This window comes from Melopsittacus undulatus, chromosome 4 (assembly GCF_012275295.1).
Source record: "Melopsittacus undulatus isolate bMelUnd1 chromosome 4, bMelUnd1.mat.Z, whole genome shotgun sequence".
In the NCBI taxonomy this organism is placed as follows: domain Eukaryota; kingdom Metazoa; phylum Chordata; class Aves; order Psittaciformes; family Psittaculidae; genus Melopsittacus; species Melopsittacus undulatus.
The window spans coordinates 33354483-33371372 of record NC_047530.1 but is presented as its reverse complement, the minus strand read 5'-3'; the positions used below and the strand labels follow the sequence as shown (position 1 = coordinate 33371372).

At 36.6% G+C, this 16890-nt stretch overlaps 1 protein-coding gene across 2 annotated transcripts in view; it reads right to left on the bottom strand.

Moving 5' to 3' along the window:
• Positions 1-818: 818 nt before the first annotated feature.
• Positions 819-16890, bottom strand: part of SEL1L (SEL1L adaptor subunit of SYVN1 ubiquitin ligase) — a 34082-nt gene continuing 18010 nt past the window's right edge. Inside the window, exons 11-21 of one of the 2 annotated variants that reach the window (XM_005148856.3) lie at positions 16713-16769; positions 15618-15686; positions 14306-14383; positions 13514-13576; positions 12979-13066; positions 12540-12688; positions 11826-11991; positions 10169-10243; positions 8888-9060; positions 5197-5325; positions 819-4803 (exon numbers count right to left, since the gene is read on the bottom strand). In XM_005148856.3, the coding sequence (XP_005148913.1) occupies positions 4600-4803; positions 5197-5325; positions 8888-9060; positions 10169-10243; positions 11826-11991; positions 12540-12688; positions 12979-13066; positions 13514-13576; positions 14306-14383; positions 15618-15686; positions 16713-16769 (1251 nt within the window). In that variant the 3' untranslated portion in view covers positions 819-4599. The remainder of the gene's footprint in view (positions 4804-5196; positions 5326-8887; positions 9061-10168; positions 10244-11825; positions 11992-12539; positions 12689-12978; positions 13067-13513; positions 13577-14305; positions 14384-15617; positions 15687-16712; positions 16770-16890) is intronic. The other variant, XM_031048779.2, reaches the window with a different exon arrangement.

Below are 16890 nucleotides of genomic sequence, written 5' to 3'. Positions count from 1 at the left end.
CCTACCAATGAGGCTACAAGCAAAACAGGGTATTTACCCTTCTGACCTTGAACACATTGCATCTCAAGTCACAGGCTCTTTTGCAAGGTGAGGGATGGTCTCACTAAGCTTCAGCTACATCAGTCAGTCCCAAGGTGGTTTTACCAACAGCAGTTGTTTCCTGCCTGCAACAAGTACTATTGGCAACAGTTGAGGACATGGGGAGCCTTCAGATGCTTCAGGAAACTCAGGCTGTTCACCTATTGATGCCTTCTGTAGTTGTTATCATTGCTCCTTCACCCTCCATACTTTCCTTCTCCCTAATATTTTTCTTCCAAATTAACAAGCACATTGCAAAGCAAACCAACATAATAAATTTATGAGGGAGGACACTGACTGGTGGAGTGTGACGGGATGAGTAGGTTGAAAAAGACCTAAAAAGCCAGCAAACTTGGAGTAGTGCCTCCCTCAGTATCTGTTTCTAGTCACTGTATTTACCCTGTATTACCACTGAAAATGTAACAGTAATCCTAAGGATACTGGTCACTGTTCTCAAACCACACAGCAGCTCTGGGTCTGCCACACACAAGTACAGACACCACAGACACTGAAGAAAAGGTCACACATGCACATAATACAGAGGGCAAGTTTCTAGCACAACTGAAGATAGAATGCATAATTCTCTATTCCCCTTTTTGTGCAACTCCAGAATTAACAGATTTATTTTATCTTTGAAGAGGAACAGAAGTGGGAGTATCCTTATAGGAATCCAGGATGCATTTAGCAGTGGTATGTATCAGTGCAGAAGACTAACAATTGACATCCTTTGTTATCATAACCACTGTGAACACTGAGGGTAACCACATAGGTGGTATCTTTATTTCACAAGATTAAAGATACAGTACAAAATGAATCTGTACATCTTTCTATTAACAGAATTTGTTTACACAAATATATTACATTTGACCAGCCTTTATACTGATTTTAAATACAAAATAAATTTACAAAACTCCCACAAGACCCTTTAAAGAACTGCAGCTGATAAAAACAAAGGCCTCCCCCCAATAGTTCCTATTTGCCGTATGCATTTGCAGTAGTTCAAATCAAACTAAATCTTTTTAGTTTAATATTCTCTGAAACAAAAATAGAATTTCAGTTCATTGTTGCCTATCGAAAAAGGAAGCAACTTGCAGAGGTGAGTGTGTTCCCCTTTTATAGGCCAAAACTAGCACATAATAGGTGTAAATTAGGTAATGCATAGTCTTAAAAGTCCTTTCGCAATCCATGTTTTAATGTTCCCCAGAGTAACACCTGATAGCTGGGTGTTTTTGGTTGTGTTTTTTCTTAAGAGCAGCTGACTTAAGATGACTAAAAACTAAGTAAAACTGTCTCATAACAGTTTTATTGAGATGTTTGCATCAAAAACCTTATCTTCTGTTGCATTGTGCCACAATGGACAATATAAAGCAAAAAACAAAAACCCAGAAGTATTTCAGCAGACAGCTCTGGGATAGGTTTCAGAGTGAGAACTACAATCCTGTTTTCTCAACAGTTCAGCGTTTTTTCAACCAGCAAGTGTGTCTGATTAATAATTTGAGATGCAGAATGACATTTTCCCCGTATCTTTCCACAGTTGTCCTACATATAAATCTCCCACCTACACCAGTCTACTGCTCTGTAACTGTTTCATGCTCTGTGCAAAGAAGAGCATGTGTCCAAGAAGGTCACATAGGCAAGCTTTGGCCTACATTACTAGAAAGAATACAATCTTTCCATTCAAAGCATGCTGAACATAACCAGAAAGGCTTCTCTTAAATCAAGTTTCCCTTCTAAAATACTTCTGCATATAAACTGCAAGACAACGTGTATGCTACCAAAAGGGAACAAGTTCTTCACTGCAGTAAACTGAGCAACCCAGCTCCTTTAGGAAAAAATTGAGTGCACAAGAAACATATTGCTAGTAAGAATTAACTACCCTCAAATGCAAGTTTCAGAACAGAGTAGCAAGGGATTGTCACAAAAACTTCATTCATGTTGGAGATAACTGATTTGAATTTATTAATTTCTTTAATCCCTGAGTTAACTCACCATTACGTATGGTAAGTACCTTTCTACTACTACCACTTCATTCAAATGAATGTCATCTGAAAAATTAGTGGTAATAATTTGATGGAAGGGAAAAAAGCAGGAGAAAGACTTCCTTATTGCTTCTTCAAAAGGCAATTCTTTAAAGTGAAAGAACTTGCTGATCTTCAATAGTTTTCTTCTGCCAATTTCTTGGGATGTAAAAATGCATCAGGTTCACTGAAAGTCAGCTCTAAGACTGTCACATAGCAGCAATGACGAGAGATTCTCATGCAAATAGTACAGAGCTTGTAGAATTTAGTTCTAGTAGATCAAACCACCAAAACATTTTAATAATGCAGTAACAAAATTGTTAAATTTCCTAAGAGACCAATACCAGTGAATCAATGTTATTTAACTGAAAAACATTTTCCATACAATCTTTAATTTATTCATGCCAAGCTAAAAAAAAGGGAAAAAAAAGCTGTTAAGTGACAGAGGCAAAAATACTTCAGAGGGAGTGTTCAGAAACCACACATTTTAGAAATGCACCTGGGGAGTGCTGTACACTTTAGACACCAGATTAAAGTTCAATACTGTTCCATTTGCTAATGATGATTAAGACTGAACAAGACATTCTTTATCACATGCTGCAACCCTCTAAACTAAAACAAAAGATTCATGTTCACATGACCAGCATAAGCATTTTAAAGTACTGTGAAGTTCTACCTATACTTTTAATACTAGTTATCCATGACATTCCAATTTACAAAAGGGTGTCTTTCTAATCTCCTTTCCCAAATTACAGCTCTATTGTGCAATGGTCTCCTTGCAAATGTACTAAGTATGAAACCATAACAAAATCTCAGTTCTAAATAAACTGAACTGATATGGTGCTGCCAAACCACTGGAAAAAAAAAATTGCATGAAAGGAAGCCCTTAACCCTTTAAGCACAACAGGCTTTTTCATAAAGCAGCTAAAGTCTCCTCATTTTCACTTGTATTTCATTCAGCTTTAAGACACTAGAGGATTTAATGCTAGTACTGAAACAAGTATTTCACTGCCATTAGTAAATAAGAACAGAAACTTCATTTTTTTGCATTTAAGCTACTCCCCACTGCTTCCCACCCCCAAATCCTGAAATTATAAGTCAACAAAAATCATTACTAAGTGAAGATTCCACTTGCAGTCAAAAACAGTCCACAGGTCATGTTCTTTACATTCATTAAAAGGCCTCTGCAATGACCTGATGGTATCAGAAAGCCACAAACCATTAGTCATCTTTCTCTTTGGGTTTTCTTGTTAGAAGGGAACCTCCAGATGGCACAACCAAATGTTATTTTGACTTTCTCATGTATGCCAGGTACAAAAGAGGTTAGAGACAGCCAAAGCATTGATGTAATTTAACATACGATTTTTATCAGTCAGCCAAACTTTGGAGTAGCATCACTGGCATTTAGTAAAGATCTTTGGGGCCCTTTTTTGTAGATGAATTAAACAGATGCATTCATGAGATACCATATTTTTACTTGTTGCAGTGCCGATCACTTACAGGATTGCTGAAAATTAAACACAAAACTTCCACCACTAAAACCAAACAAAAATGTAAGCTAATTCACTAAGATTTCTGGCTCTGTCCTGTCTCCAGTGTCCACAATAATACTGGTGCTTTCTGCAACCTAGACTCAGCCTCTTTGTAAATTTAAATAATTTAGGAACACTACCAATTTGGTTTTATGTTATAAAGTATTGCCAAGTACACAAGCTCCAAAAAAGCTCTAGAAGGATGCAAGATCTGGGCACCATGTGGATAGTTCTCAACTGATGAGCTTTACAGACCCAATCTGTCCCAGTCTGCCTCCTGGGCTACATACTGTCTGCTGAGAACTGTCTAGTCTAGTCTAAGGGGAACAGAGAAACTCCTCAAAACAAAAAAACACAAATAGAGAGTTGTATGTTTGCTGGCTAGTTTTACAGAATTTATAAATAATCCATGTTAAACCACCCATGGCAGAATAAAAGACCAAAGTGTAGGAAATACTAAGAAAATTAAATACGGATTGTAGAAATACTTCGGATGGAGATCAGAATATAAATTTATACAGCTCTAGTATTTTTAGAGTTTCAATATCATTCAGCTTCTAGGGACTTGAATTGGCCATAAAATTGTTCTTACTTTTACAGAGGGCAACTGCTATCAAGCAGGCAAAAGCCTTTCATTGCTAGCCTTCTGCTATCTCTAGGAGATGAAAAGGACTCTGAATAAAGAGGAACTAGATACAGCAGGCAACAATTTTGTAGTAGCACTCTTGTGTTTCCATGAAAAAAGCCATAGTGTTATTCCATTGGCACTGAAATAACATTCAGATCAGTTTCAATAGAATTTTCTTATCCCTGAAAAAAGGCAACATTCTAAGCAGCTTTCAGACTTTTTTTGTTTTCCTCAACTTCTTTGCGCCTCTTTTGGGGGAGGGACCATTGATCCAAAGTCCTAAATCACAATGAAAATTGTTCCTTTTGGAAAAAATCCAGTTTTTTCACTGAGGCTTTTGTTGCTATTGTGGTGGTTGATGTTCTGGTGGTGGCTCTTGTTGAGGCACAGCTGGCCGCAGTCCTGCTGGTCTGGGAATTGCCTGATGTTGCCTTTGTCTGTAAGCTATAATTGTTCCCAGAAGCAAGGTGATGATGGTCATAAGGTAAAGATCCCACTCAGGCCCCAGCAGCTGGTCCATATCAACATTTGAGAATAACTCTCTTATCTAGGAAACAAGAAATCCACATCATCATGTCAAGAGCAAGAATGGGAAGTTACTTTGATTTTAAATTTGACTTGTAACATTTTTTCACGTGCAAGTACCAGTTGCTATCTGCTTAACTTTGACAGCAGATAGACATGGATAAGACCAGCAAAACAGGTTAGGGAAATTCTTGTCAAGGGAAGAACAGCTGTGCACATTTCAGTTTTGCACAGCTGCACAAATAAGAAATAGGCATCACAGGGTCAGTAGCTTTCTTAGCAAACAACAACACAAAATACATCTAAAGTTTTCATAAGGCTCAAGTTAGACTTCTACTTAAGTAAAATTACAAGTCAAGTTTCTTTTAAAACGGAAAATACATTTGATGGGGTTTTTTTATTCTGCATAACTTACATTGATTTCTCGTACATACTGCAAGGAATAGATCACTCTAAGCTTGCAAAGAGCTAGGAAGACAGGAACCTGAGCATCTGGGCTTGCTTCAGCTGCCATGTCATAGAAACGTTTTGCAAGATGAAGATCCTAAAGTTAGAAAATACAAATCTCAATTTTGAAGAACTTGAAAAATTAACCATAAAATGCAGAACTTTTACTATAAGCTAATGTATACTGTCATTTGAATGCATGGCTTTCGGCCAAGTTAAACATCCATTCAGTAAAACTACACCTTTTTCTGAGGTATATTCACCTTTGACTAGAAAAGTAAAGGGAAGTTTTGAGCTGATGCTAGAATTGAAGCTGACAAAGAGATTAGTATTTACATATTCAACCCATGCACTGAAAACTAAGGTGCATATTTAGGTAACTCTGGTACACTGTATCATCTCCAACACCACACCAAACATGAAAGACTATGAAACACAAGCCATGAAAGAGTACACAGCAGCAACCCATCCCAGTTATACCAAAGTATGCCTGCTGTATAGTGCAGCTTCTACCTGTTTCTGCATGTACTCCTAAATTAGATTTTGCTCCTTATCCAAAATGGACATAACTTGCATTACTGAGGGCAGCCTGGCAAGAGCATGAGCACAAACTTTAGGAAGAGCTTAAATTATTGTTCTCTTTTCTGGTAGTTGGAACAAGAAGGTAACTCTAGGAAGAACAGAGGATACATGTACATGAACAGTTTAACTTTCCCTTTTTTGGGGGGTTTTATTGGCTTCACTTCAGACACATACTGTGCAATGTTATGATACCTGAATATAAACTGCTTATGTTCACTCAGTGATGTGAAGGGCAGGCCTGTGTAAGACTTACCTCTAGAAGTGTTCCAAGTTGGACACTTAACAGAAATCTCCAGTACTTCATGCCACATGTTCATTTTATAATTTTATCATGACTATGAAATATCATAAAGATTTTCTGTTCATTGATACAGTAAAGCTTGGTTCCATAACATGTGGAAATAACAGTATGAAAATCACATTATGAAAATCACATTATGTGAATGATATGCACTGGCTCACAATTTTAGCATTTTAAGTTAATAAAACAACTCTGAACAATCCTTGAGCCTCTAAAGACTGTGTTTTGTACAACTGTTTAAAAGAGTTTCCTTATCTCCTTCATACTGTGGTAGTATCAGCGTAGAAGCAGAATAATGGCTTATTTTAATTTCTAATTAGCAAGCACTTCATTCTGCTTATACACTTTTTACTCTCCCTTGACAGTGAGTACTGTTGGAATCTGAGCTTTAACACACAAATGGCACTGAAATACCACACCAAATCTTAAGAGAAGACCATGAGAAAATTAATTTGTTCTTATTTTGAACAGTGTATGGAAACAGTCTTCATTCTGACATGCACGCTCAGGAACTGAACAACCTGAAATCTCATACATGTACACTTTTCATAGATTGAACCTACAAAAATCTATAGAATCTATGAATCTATTGAAATCAAAGATTTCAATCTATGAAAAGTGTGTAACAGTGTACATGTGTGAGATTTCTGAAAGGGCTTAATATTTGGCATTGACCTGGCATGAGTCTGAAAACCAACTATGTACAGGAAATATAGCGTAGAATGCTGTATGTAAGAAAGACTATTTATTCAGTAAGTAAAGAAGAATAAGGTAAAAGCTGTTTGGGAAAAAAAAACAACTACACAAAAGCCAGTAAAAAATACCTTACTGATTCAGAATTAACCAGAACAAACAGTGACCTGAATGGAAATTGTGCAGGCCACCTTACTGGATCATTCTCCCTAACTTTATAGTGCCTGTAGTCTTAATGATGTGGACACAGGTGAGGAGGAAGCAAGAGTACACATCCCTGCCTTCAACTGACTAAATCCCCGTTTGTTAAATACCATACTGCTAAAAGAATGTTGTATGTCCTTTCCAGAGGCCTCTAGTGGAAGAACAGACTTCAGTGGTACATATCACCTGCTACATCAGGAAGCATGATTTTTTTTAAAACTCTCAGTCATTTGGTGCTCAAAATTCAAGTGTCTATTCTGGGAAAAAGAAGTCAAATATTCTTTTGCTTCATTCAAAATTCAGTCCTAGCCTTTTTCAGAATATCCTAAGCCCAGCCCTAGTCTTATTTAGTCAGCCCTAAAACTCCATCCTCTCATCTTAAAATTGCAGAGTTTTAGGAAGCAGCAAGTGAAGGCTTTATACATCCACAATCACCAAGTCCGGTTTTATACATGGAACTTCCTTGCTTAAACATTCTCAGTGCTTCTTTCCCATATTTGTATTAACTATCATAATTTTGGTTTAACTCTTCCTTCAACAGTGGATCTGTATGAGAGGAAGGTATTATTCATCTGCATAAAGCAAGGCTGCACATGCTCATCATGAGCCCTTGTGTACTCATTTCAGCTATCTATGTGTAGCCATCTCTGCTTCAGGCTGGAGAATACTCTATGCAAATACAGCATCAGGAGTCAGGTTTCTCAAATTCTTGCAATTGAACTGAACGTGATGTTAGAGTATTTTCAAAATTTCATTATGTGCTGTAATAGGGCTGTTTTCAATGCAGAAGCAAAAGAAATGAAAACAGTCCATGCCTGAAAGGTTTTTTTTTTTAAAAAACCATAGCACTGTTGCTTTTAGAAGAGTCCTAAAAACTGAAGATAAGCTTTAGAAATACTGCTGTTTGTGTACTGTATTGTCACTTTTATAGCTAGGTCAGTAAGCAGTTTTCAACTGTTGATTGCTTGGTGCTCCCAAAGTAATAATATTGACCTTAAGACTTGCCCTTCACTGTTCTGACCTCTTACCATGAGTTTAGGGGAAAACCAACAAAAAATGGGTCTTCCAACAGACAAACAATTAAAAGGTACATACCTACACAAAAAAACAAATGCTGAAGCTCATTGGAAATATGGAAAACAAGAAAATTTTTTTGCAGTTTCAGGTAGCACAGAAGATACTGCTAAATTAATACATAAATTGCATGCCTTAGTTGTACATTAAGGTAGGCTGCTCAAAATTAGTATGCAATTATTACATTATTTTGACACATACAAGAACATATTGCTCCGTATTGCATAATTTTCACTTAACTCTTGGACAGCAATGCACCATTAGGCTTCCTAAGAAAACCAGATACACTGCTTTCTTTTAGGCAATGTACTTTGCAAAGCAAAGCGTGGCCTAGCCTAATTTGAAAAGCCATAGCTAATAATCACATCGTTGTTTGTGCTTATGGCTTGTTACATGAAGATGCATAGAACTTGTTTTTAAAATGCCATGTTAGAGAACAAATTAACCAGTGTTTTGGAGGATGAGAACAATCTTGTGCCAAAATACTTTGAACCTGCAAATTATGTGCATTCATTTCATTACACTTCAAAGTCTGGAAAGCATTACTCAAGCATATGACACTCTTTTTGCCAGTCCTCACAGTCTTGGGCAAATAGGTTTTTCCCTGTCTATGCCTCATTTCTTCACATAGGCAACTGTAAAGTGGATATATTTATGCATTTGCTGCAGGACAACATATTGGGAGATATGCAAATTCCTACTAAGCAGTTATACAGTGCACAAAACCCAGTACTGGTTATGGACTTAATCTAACATTAGTGAATGTGCTGTAAAAAAGCAGACTATCAGCCTACAGCTTACTCACCTGCTTGATGCCCAACCCCTTCTCATGCATGTAGCCCAGATTAAACATTGCTTGAGCACTGTGCTGTTGCTCTGATGCCAGTCGATAGTGAATAAATGCAGTTTCATAATCGACATCCGTACCAAACCCATAAAAATGGTAATCTCCAAGTTTAATTCTTGCAACAGTATATCCTGTAAATCAAGAAACACCAAAAAAGATCAGACAGGTAGGCAAAGAAGGCCCTGCTAGTTTCACAGGAAGCTGCAATAAGGGCTTTAGTATTACTTTTCACAGTTTCCACGAATTGTCTCCCTTCTCCCTCTCCCACAGACAGTTTAGTTTTGTTGGGTTGTTTATTTTTAATTCGGTTTAGCTAACCACAACACAACTAATTTCTATTTTTAGGAAAGCCTAGTCTTTTCCCAAGTAATCCTACCAATATTTTTACTGCTATGTAGTGGCATCAGTTGAAAAGTTATGTCATGTTTTTCACAGTCAATTATTACAGAAAAACTTTTGATTTACTATGTGGTCAGTAAGGGCTCCGTCTTTGTTTTTGAAACAGAGGCACTTAAAACTTGAAAAATAAAGTCTCTCATCATCATTTGGTAATTGAATACTTAACCATTCTATTCTCTCAATTTCTAACTTTCTACTAAAAGCCAAGTAGGTCTGAAGAATTTCAGATAAAATTCTTTGGCTCCATTTACATGATGCACTTGCTCATAAGTAAAAAGCCAGTAGACAGACATTAATGAAGATGCACCTGTATGGAAGTTAGAGACTCTCACACTGAGATACTTTAAGTTTAGTTTTGCTTATTTTAGGATAGGATCACAAGCACCAGAGTTTAATCTTCGGTTTGTTGGATATCAAGACTGAGCTCTTGACTGAGCTTTGAGTAAGAAATGACATATGACAAGTACCAAAATACTGAAGAGAACTTTGTATCTATTTTCCAAGTGGATTTATTTTTAGAAAAATCAGTGTAAACATTCTAATGCTGTTTAATACTGCTCTGTAATTCCGTATGGAACAGCAAAAGAAACACATTGTACAGCTGTGTTTTAGACCTTTAAATCTTCAGGATCTCAGAACAGCTCAGAACTGCATGCATACTGCAATGGCATCATAGCTGAGAGTGGAACAAAGAACAGCAACTACACTATGTCAAATACAATGAATGTTGAACTGGAAAAGGTAAGCTTTCCCTCCCTCTGTTTCATAAGAAAATCTGAAAACAAACATTAATGGCTCTACTAAAAATAAAATAATTGGAACTGTGAAGTACGGATATACCTTGAGAAGCCGCTCTATTCCAGTGAAGCAAAGCTCGAGGATAGGTTTCATTTTCTTCTACTATGCTAGCTTCTTCTAGAGGAGAAAGTAATTCAGTTAAATAGGAGCACTGTATATGTACACAATACCACACAAAAAAAAACAAACCAAAACCAACTATGCTTATAGTCAATTTGCTGAAATGTATTAAAAACTTGAAGTCATCTGTGCCATAGCACAAACAAGATTCAACTCATCTGACACTTATAAAACCCTCTTTCATTTATACGGTCTTTCCTTGTATCTGCTCACAGAAGAGCTAGGAACAAATTATATTATTTCACCCTGAAATATTCCTTACAAAGTTTCTCTCCCATTCCTGTAGTTGATTCTGAAGCATACTTGACAAATGCCAGAAGATGCAAGCCTTAAGAGCACACAACTTGGTCTCTGAGAAAAGTGCACTCAAATACAAGGCTAAAGTATAACCTATAGTTTGACCATCTAAACCAGTCAAGTAAAACAAAGGCTTAAACTCTTTATCCAGCCAGTGGGTGAATATTCTACACAATAGTGCTACAGTACTTCAGAACAGAAGTTATTTTACTTGTTCATGTCATAAATTGACAGTTGCTGAAGTATCAAGAGTTCAGACAGTTTACAGGATAAACTCTTTTTCATGTCTTGTTAAGTATGGTTCCAGCTATACTATCTCACAGTTGACATATATATTTTCTGTATAAAGTGTATAAAATAATTTTAAATTCATTTCCAGTCAAGATGCAGACATATCTGAGTAATCACAATCAGAATTTTAACTCAGGGAAAGAGGTTATTTGCAAGTCCAGTCAAGATGTCATTGATGTAACTTATCTAAAGGTGAGTCACTAGGGCACTTCTGAAAAACATTAACAGGAAATTAAGGTGTTGAAACAGCTAATGGTGGCTGATAGGATAGTTTTTATATTAAGATACAAAGCCCTAAAGATGGTAATAGGAGTCCTAAATTTCTGGATTTGGGACCCAGAAAGTTTAAAATACTGTAGAAAGATGTCACGTGTACTTCCATTGTTTCCCTATGACCTCAAACTCTAAGAAATCCAAGTTCTAGCCACCTAGTTGGCATTAAGGGATCTAGGACAAGTTTTTTCAAGTCTAAGAACCAACTGCCCAGCTATTCATCCCAGTTTCAAGAGTAGTATGAGTAAAGTTACAAAAAACTTCCGGGGAGAGGGGGAGGGAAGAGTGCTGGGAAAAGACATTGCAAGATAAAAAACAAAGAAAACCAAAGCTTATAGACAATGCACAGTAAAGGCCAAAGGTAAAACTAATGCAATTCCTACTTTTCCTACTTCACAGATTTAAAAATAAAATGTTCAGGCTATGTTTAGAAAATCCAGGGAAGAGATTTTTCAGCACTGTGCAAGCTTCTAAAGCATTCTCTCCCTATCCCATTTTTAAATCCTGTAAGTCAGAATGTAAACGTATTCTAGCTTTTAGGCCACAAAGGTGTCCTTAAAGGTGAAAACTAAAACTGACTTCTTTTGTGTGTGAAGAACAGGCAAGAGGACAAGAATCTCACTGAAGTTCTAACTGAACTAGAGCAAGTGTATCTTCAACTATCCTAGCATTCTACTAAATGGGCTACTGCAGGCCAACTCCAGAAAAAGGTCCTTACTCTGGTCAAATATGAAAGCAGCATTGCTTTGTGCAACTTCATAGCCTTGTTCTGCCAGAAGAAGATACTGAACCACAGCAGAATTTGAATCACCATCTTTATAGCTGTTGTAGGCAGTCATAAGTCTTTCAGACCAACGCCCCCGTTCACATACGTTCTTAAACAACTGCAGGGGAATAAAACAAATGGGGGAGAAGACTGGTTGTTAGGAACTTCAGAAATTCAGGTTTTACAAGAGGTCAACCTTTAACATTCAAATGCCTGTTCAAAATATTCACATTTCTCAGGAAAAACTTGATAGATTAATTCACTGCTTAAGACAGGCTTACTTCAAGATACAGGTTACTAAGCAAACACATGCCAAGATTTAGATGCTTACTGAGAATTATTAAGATGAGCTTTTCTGTTACACTTAAACACGTGCTTAAATGAAGGCTTTGGTACTTACTGGTATTTACTTCCTATTATATTCTTTTGATTTTCTTCAAAGTTAATAAAGCAAATACAAATTTGCCATAACAACATATGAAAATAAAGATTTTTCTCGTGAGATACATAGGAGTTTGATAATATATCACATTGCCTTTTGCTAGCCCTGGCTCTGCAGTCACCAGTGGATTTTAGCCAGGACAGATTTTCTACATAAGCTGACATGGTTATATCCAACTTTCTTCAAGCCAGTATTATTTGACACTTATAAATGGATGACCTTACCTCAACAGCAGTATGACAGGATCGCATCACTCCAGTGCCAGTAGCATGCATCTGAGCCAGATTATAAAATGCAAGAATATGGCCACCCTGGGAGGCCAAGTTGAAATACTTCAAGGCTTGTTTATAGTCTCTCTTTACTCCAATGCCATCTAAAAGTGTAAGTCATTGCTATTAATTCCTCTTGAAAAGCAAAATTATATGAAATACAGTATGTACTTAGTCTTTAAAATTATTAAAAAAATACTGTGAAAGTGTTAGGAAAAAAACAAAATATAAAGTCAATCTAGTTAGACCACACTACAGGCTGTATACACACACACACACACACACACACACACACACACACACACACACACACATTTCTAATGCCACCTAGTGAACAGTTACTGAAAGGGCAGATGCTCAGACCTGGGCAAACCACTACTTTGATGCCACTTACTGTAATACATGGAACCTAGTTGAAGCTGTCCATCAACCCATCCCTGCTCTGCAGCCTTCTGGAAATACTTCAGTGCTAGCTCATAGTTCTGCAGGAAGATTTAGTCCACTCATTAGAGCCTTGCAATACACCACAATTTACATAAAGACAGACAATAGGTGTGTACGCATATATAAGGACAGATCTGTATTACAGAAAAAAAATTACAGCAAGATGTTCTATTCACCTGGTGAAAGTTTGGAAACAAAAAATGAAACACCCTACAATGATATTGGCATGTCTCAAGTCTGTAGTTATCTCAAAACTGGCATACAGAATTGCTATCAATAGTTACCTGTCACAGAACGGGTGCCCTGCTCTGTTTCTAGAACAATTATTTAACTTACTTTCTCAGCTTTGGGCTAATACAACTTTTGAGTATCTGTTCACATAGCTAAATATAAAACATTTGACAAGAAACCTTCTCATGGGATAAGCTACAAGGCCCATGAACCAATTAAAAATTTCAGTGTTCCTCCAGTGAAAGACAACTTACCACTGGAACACCTCTTCCATAAAGGTAAGCCATTCCTAATCCACTCTGTCCAACTGGGTTACCCTGAAAACACAGGAAAACACTTCTGCAAAGAAAGGCAAAACCTACAGCTGCATTTTTCAAATTTACCTTTAAAATCATTAAGACAAGCAGTGCTTAAGGTGTATTTGCTTTAACTTTGCTCTCAGTTAATAACAGTTATTTAGGCAGAAAATAGCATCTTCGGTAACTTTTATTCAGTAACTACGCAGGTAATTGAAGGGAAAAAGGAAAACTTTCAACGCTAGTTACCAAAGTGTACTGTGCACTTTCAAACTGTCATATGAAATGTATAACCCACACTCACAGAAAGGTGGGGCATTAATAGCTTATTCTCCAGTTTTTCCAAGTTTGAGAATGTTCCAGATGCTACAGAACCTCCCAGAACAACTACAGGAAATCTGAGAGTCTGTTTCAATTTAAAAGCAGCTGTGACAATACAGCTTCAGATTAATGAAAACTAACATTTAACAGAATGTCAGGCTAGGTAGGTGGTCAGTATTTCATACTGATGCCAGCATTCAGGTGTTATACTCCTTGTACTGAACACAGCTTCATTGACCACCATGACAACAACTGGAGGCAGTTTCTGACATATCCAGACAAGAAGGGTTTAATTATGGTTGATCTGGGAAGGAAGTTAGGAGTAGGTATATGCATGCAGAAGTGCACAAAAAAAAGCATTTGCATCATTTCTGAGCTAATCAGCTTTTTAGTACATACGCTGTATTTCTAGTTTAAAGATAATCATACCATATCAGCAGCTTTCTTGAAATACTGAAGAGCTGTTTCATTGCTCTGAGGTACAACATCACTTCCTTCTGAATACATCTGAAAGGGAGAGGTGTTACTGAAGAACAACTGAAGAAGTCAGTTTAGCATGGAGATCATGAACCATCTTCACTTTTCGTATGAGTATTAGACTATTCTATTACTGAGGAGTCATTAAAGAACTTGCCTAGAAGCAGAAAACACATCTGTATACTGCAAAATTCAGATTCAGAGGGTTTAACTGTCAAAATGGAGACTGAATTTCCCATAAAATTAGAAAGTTTTCATTATAATACCCTTCATCTTTGAGTTCTACCAGGGTGCAGTAAAGAACACAATCAAGAAAAAACTTTGTGAGATGAGTGGAAGTCAAACTACACTGGCAGTTAAAATAGCTCTTGAAAACAAAGCAAAAATTAGTTACTAAACCCAGTTCACGTCAGTATTTATTAGATACAAACCATTCAAGGAGCAGACAAAGCAGAAACCTGTAATTCCTTCTGTTGGGTGCCTTGACCATCATATTATATTACCTTTTTTCATGCTCTAAGGACATTAATTTTGTATCTCTACTGCAGTGACAGCCTGAAGATGAGATAGAGCTGCTGCTTACAGCCTAACCTTGCAGTGTACTCAAATAGAGTAATCAGGATTTAGCTCCTCAGAGGATGAAGGTACCCTGCAACCTAGATCTCAGGAAAGTGACCTAAATACCTAAATAAAAGTAACATATTAACATCACCATTAGCAGTTTGTCTATCATGTTTTATATTAAATAAGGACTTAAAATCTGAGAAAACTGAATCAATAGCTCTCCTTGGAGAGAGACTCAAGCTTTGGTTCAGAGTACATGAAGACCCACTGGCAACTCTGACTGAGGTGCCTCAGTTTTCTACAATGAGTAAGAATACAGATGTCTTTTCCCTTTCCTTCCTGAACTTTTTATTTCCCAATAAGCAAAATTTTGACAAACTTTTGTCCCACACACTGGAGGGCACAGAGGTGTACTCTGAATTTTGAACTCTACCACAGAAAAATGACATTTAGGTATTTAACAATTTGATTTTTTTTTAATCTAGTTCAAGCACTATTATGAAAAGACAAAAAATCCTAAAGTAGAAAATTCAGACCAGACATAATAGACTAATGAGAAAATTCAAACCCGTAGCAGAACAGAAATGCTTCAAATCAAGCATTCAAGTTTCATATTGCCTGATATCATAAAGTAGGAAATATTTGTTATTTTTCATTGAAAAACAGACAATTTGCTTGCTTTTGAGAGTGTTCATCTTACCTTTCCTAGAAAAGCCATAGCATGTGAATTGCCAGCATTAGCTGCTTGATTGAAGTACTCAAATGCTCGCTGTAAGGAAGACAACAAGAATTTTAGCCACCATGACTAAGATTTGAGTACCTTTTGTTGTAAATGGAGCAGAAGCTGTTTGCCAAGTTACCAGGTTCTTCTGGGGACAAGAGTCATGGATCCCACCTAATTTAATATATGTAACAGGGTTCCCCACTTATAATCACAATACTTAGCAGAGGAAAAAACAACAAAACACAAAACCCAAAACAAACAAAGAAACAAAGAAACAAAAAAAAAACCCACAAAAAACTCCCACAACTGCTACTATGCACAAGCTACACAGATAAATTTTGTTTCCTTATTGCAGCTCCAAAACTTTGTTTAGAAGAGGACAAATCTGCCAGTTCCTATTCAATTTTACACAGAAATTGGTTATACTAATTCTGACCCACCGACGATCTCTGAGCTCTTTTAAGGTATTTTAAATGCTATGACCATTAAATAATTTCTAGCTGGTAGCAGAGTTTGCAATAATTATCAGGACTGCACATCCTCAGTTCTCCATTATTATAATACATACTTTAAGAAAAGGTTAACTATTTTAACTTCTATAAGAAGTACATAGGCTGGCCAACATCAGCAAAAGTTGTTTTCCATGCATACTTAATATCCTTAGTATTGCAAGTTGCACTGTTTTACCTATAGAAGCAAATTATTCTTGCAAGCCACAAACTAGACTATCATTGCTAATGCACACACAATGTGTCATGGAGATTCTACGACATGTAAAAAAGCTCAGCCAGTTTCAAGTAGTACTTGATGAAAACCTGGTCTTTATTTCTGACTTCCTCATTTCTAAGATTAATAGTCTAAAACTGATTGTGTAAGAAAATCAGCTCTATGTATTAGTCACATAAAGATTAAATTTTATTGAATGAATTAAATTTTATCAAGCAAGACTACTGAAATCATTAAATACCTTACAGTGGTGCTTAGAACACTTTTGCTTCACTGTTATCTCAGCTATATTTTTTTCGCTCTCCACCATGGGTAATATGCATAAAAGATATACAGAAAGAGTACCTGATGATTTTGCTCTACTCCTCTTCCACCGTGTAAGTGTAACTGTCCAAGGCCAACCTATAAATTTTACATTGCAAATAATTAACTTTTCAATTAATACAGATACCAGTGAGCTAATTAAATGCACAAAGACAGACTATATCAGACTTACAAATGCCACAAAGTCTGAAGGCACAGA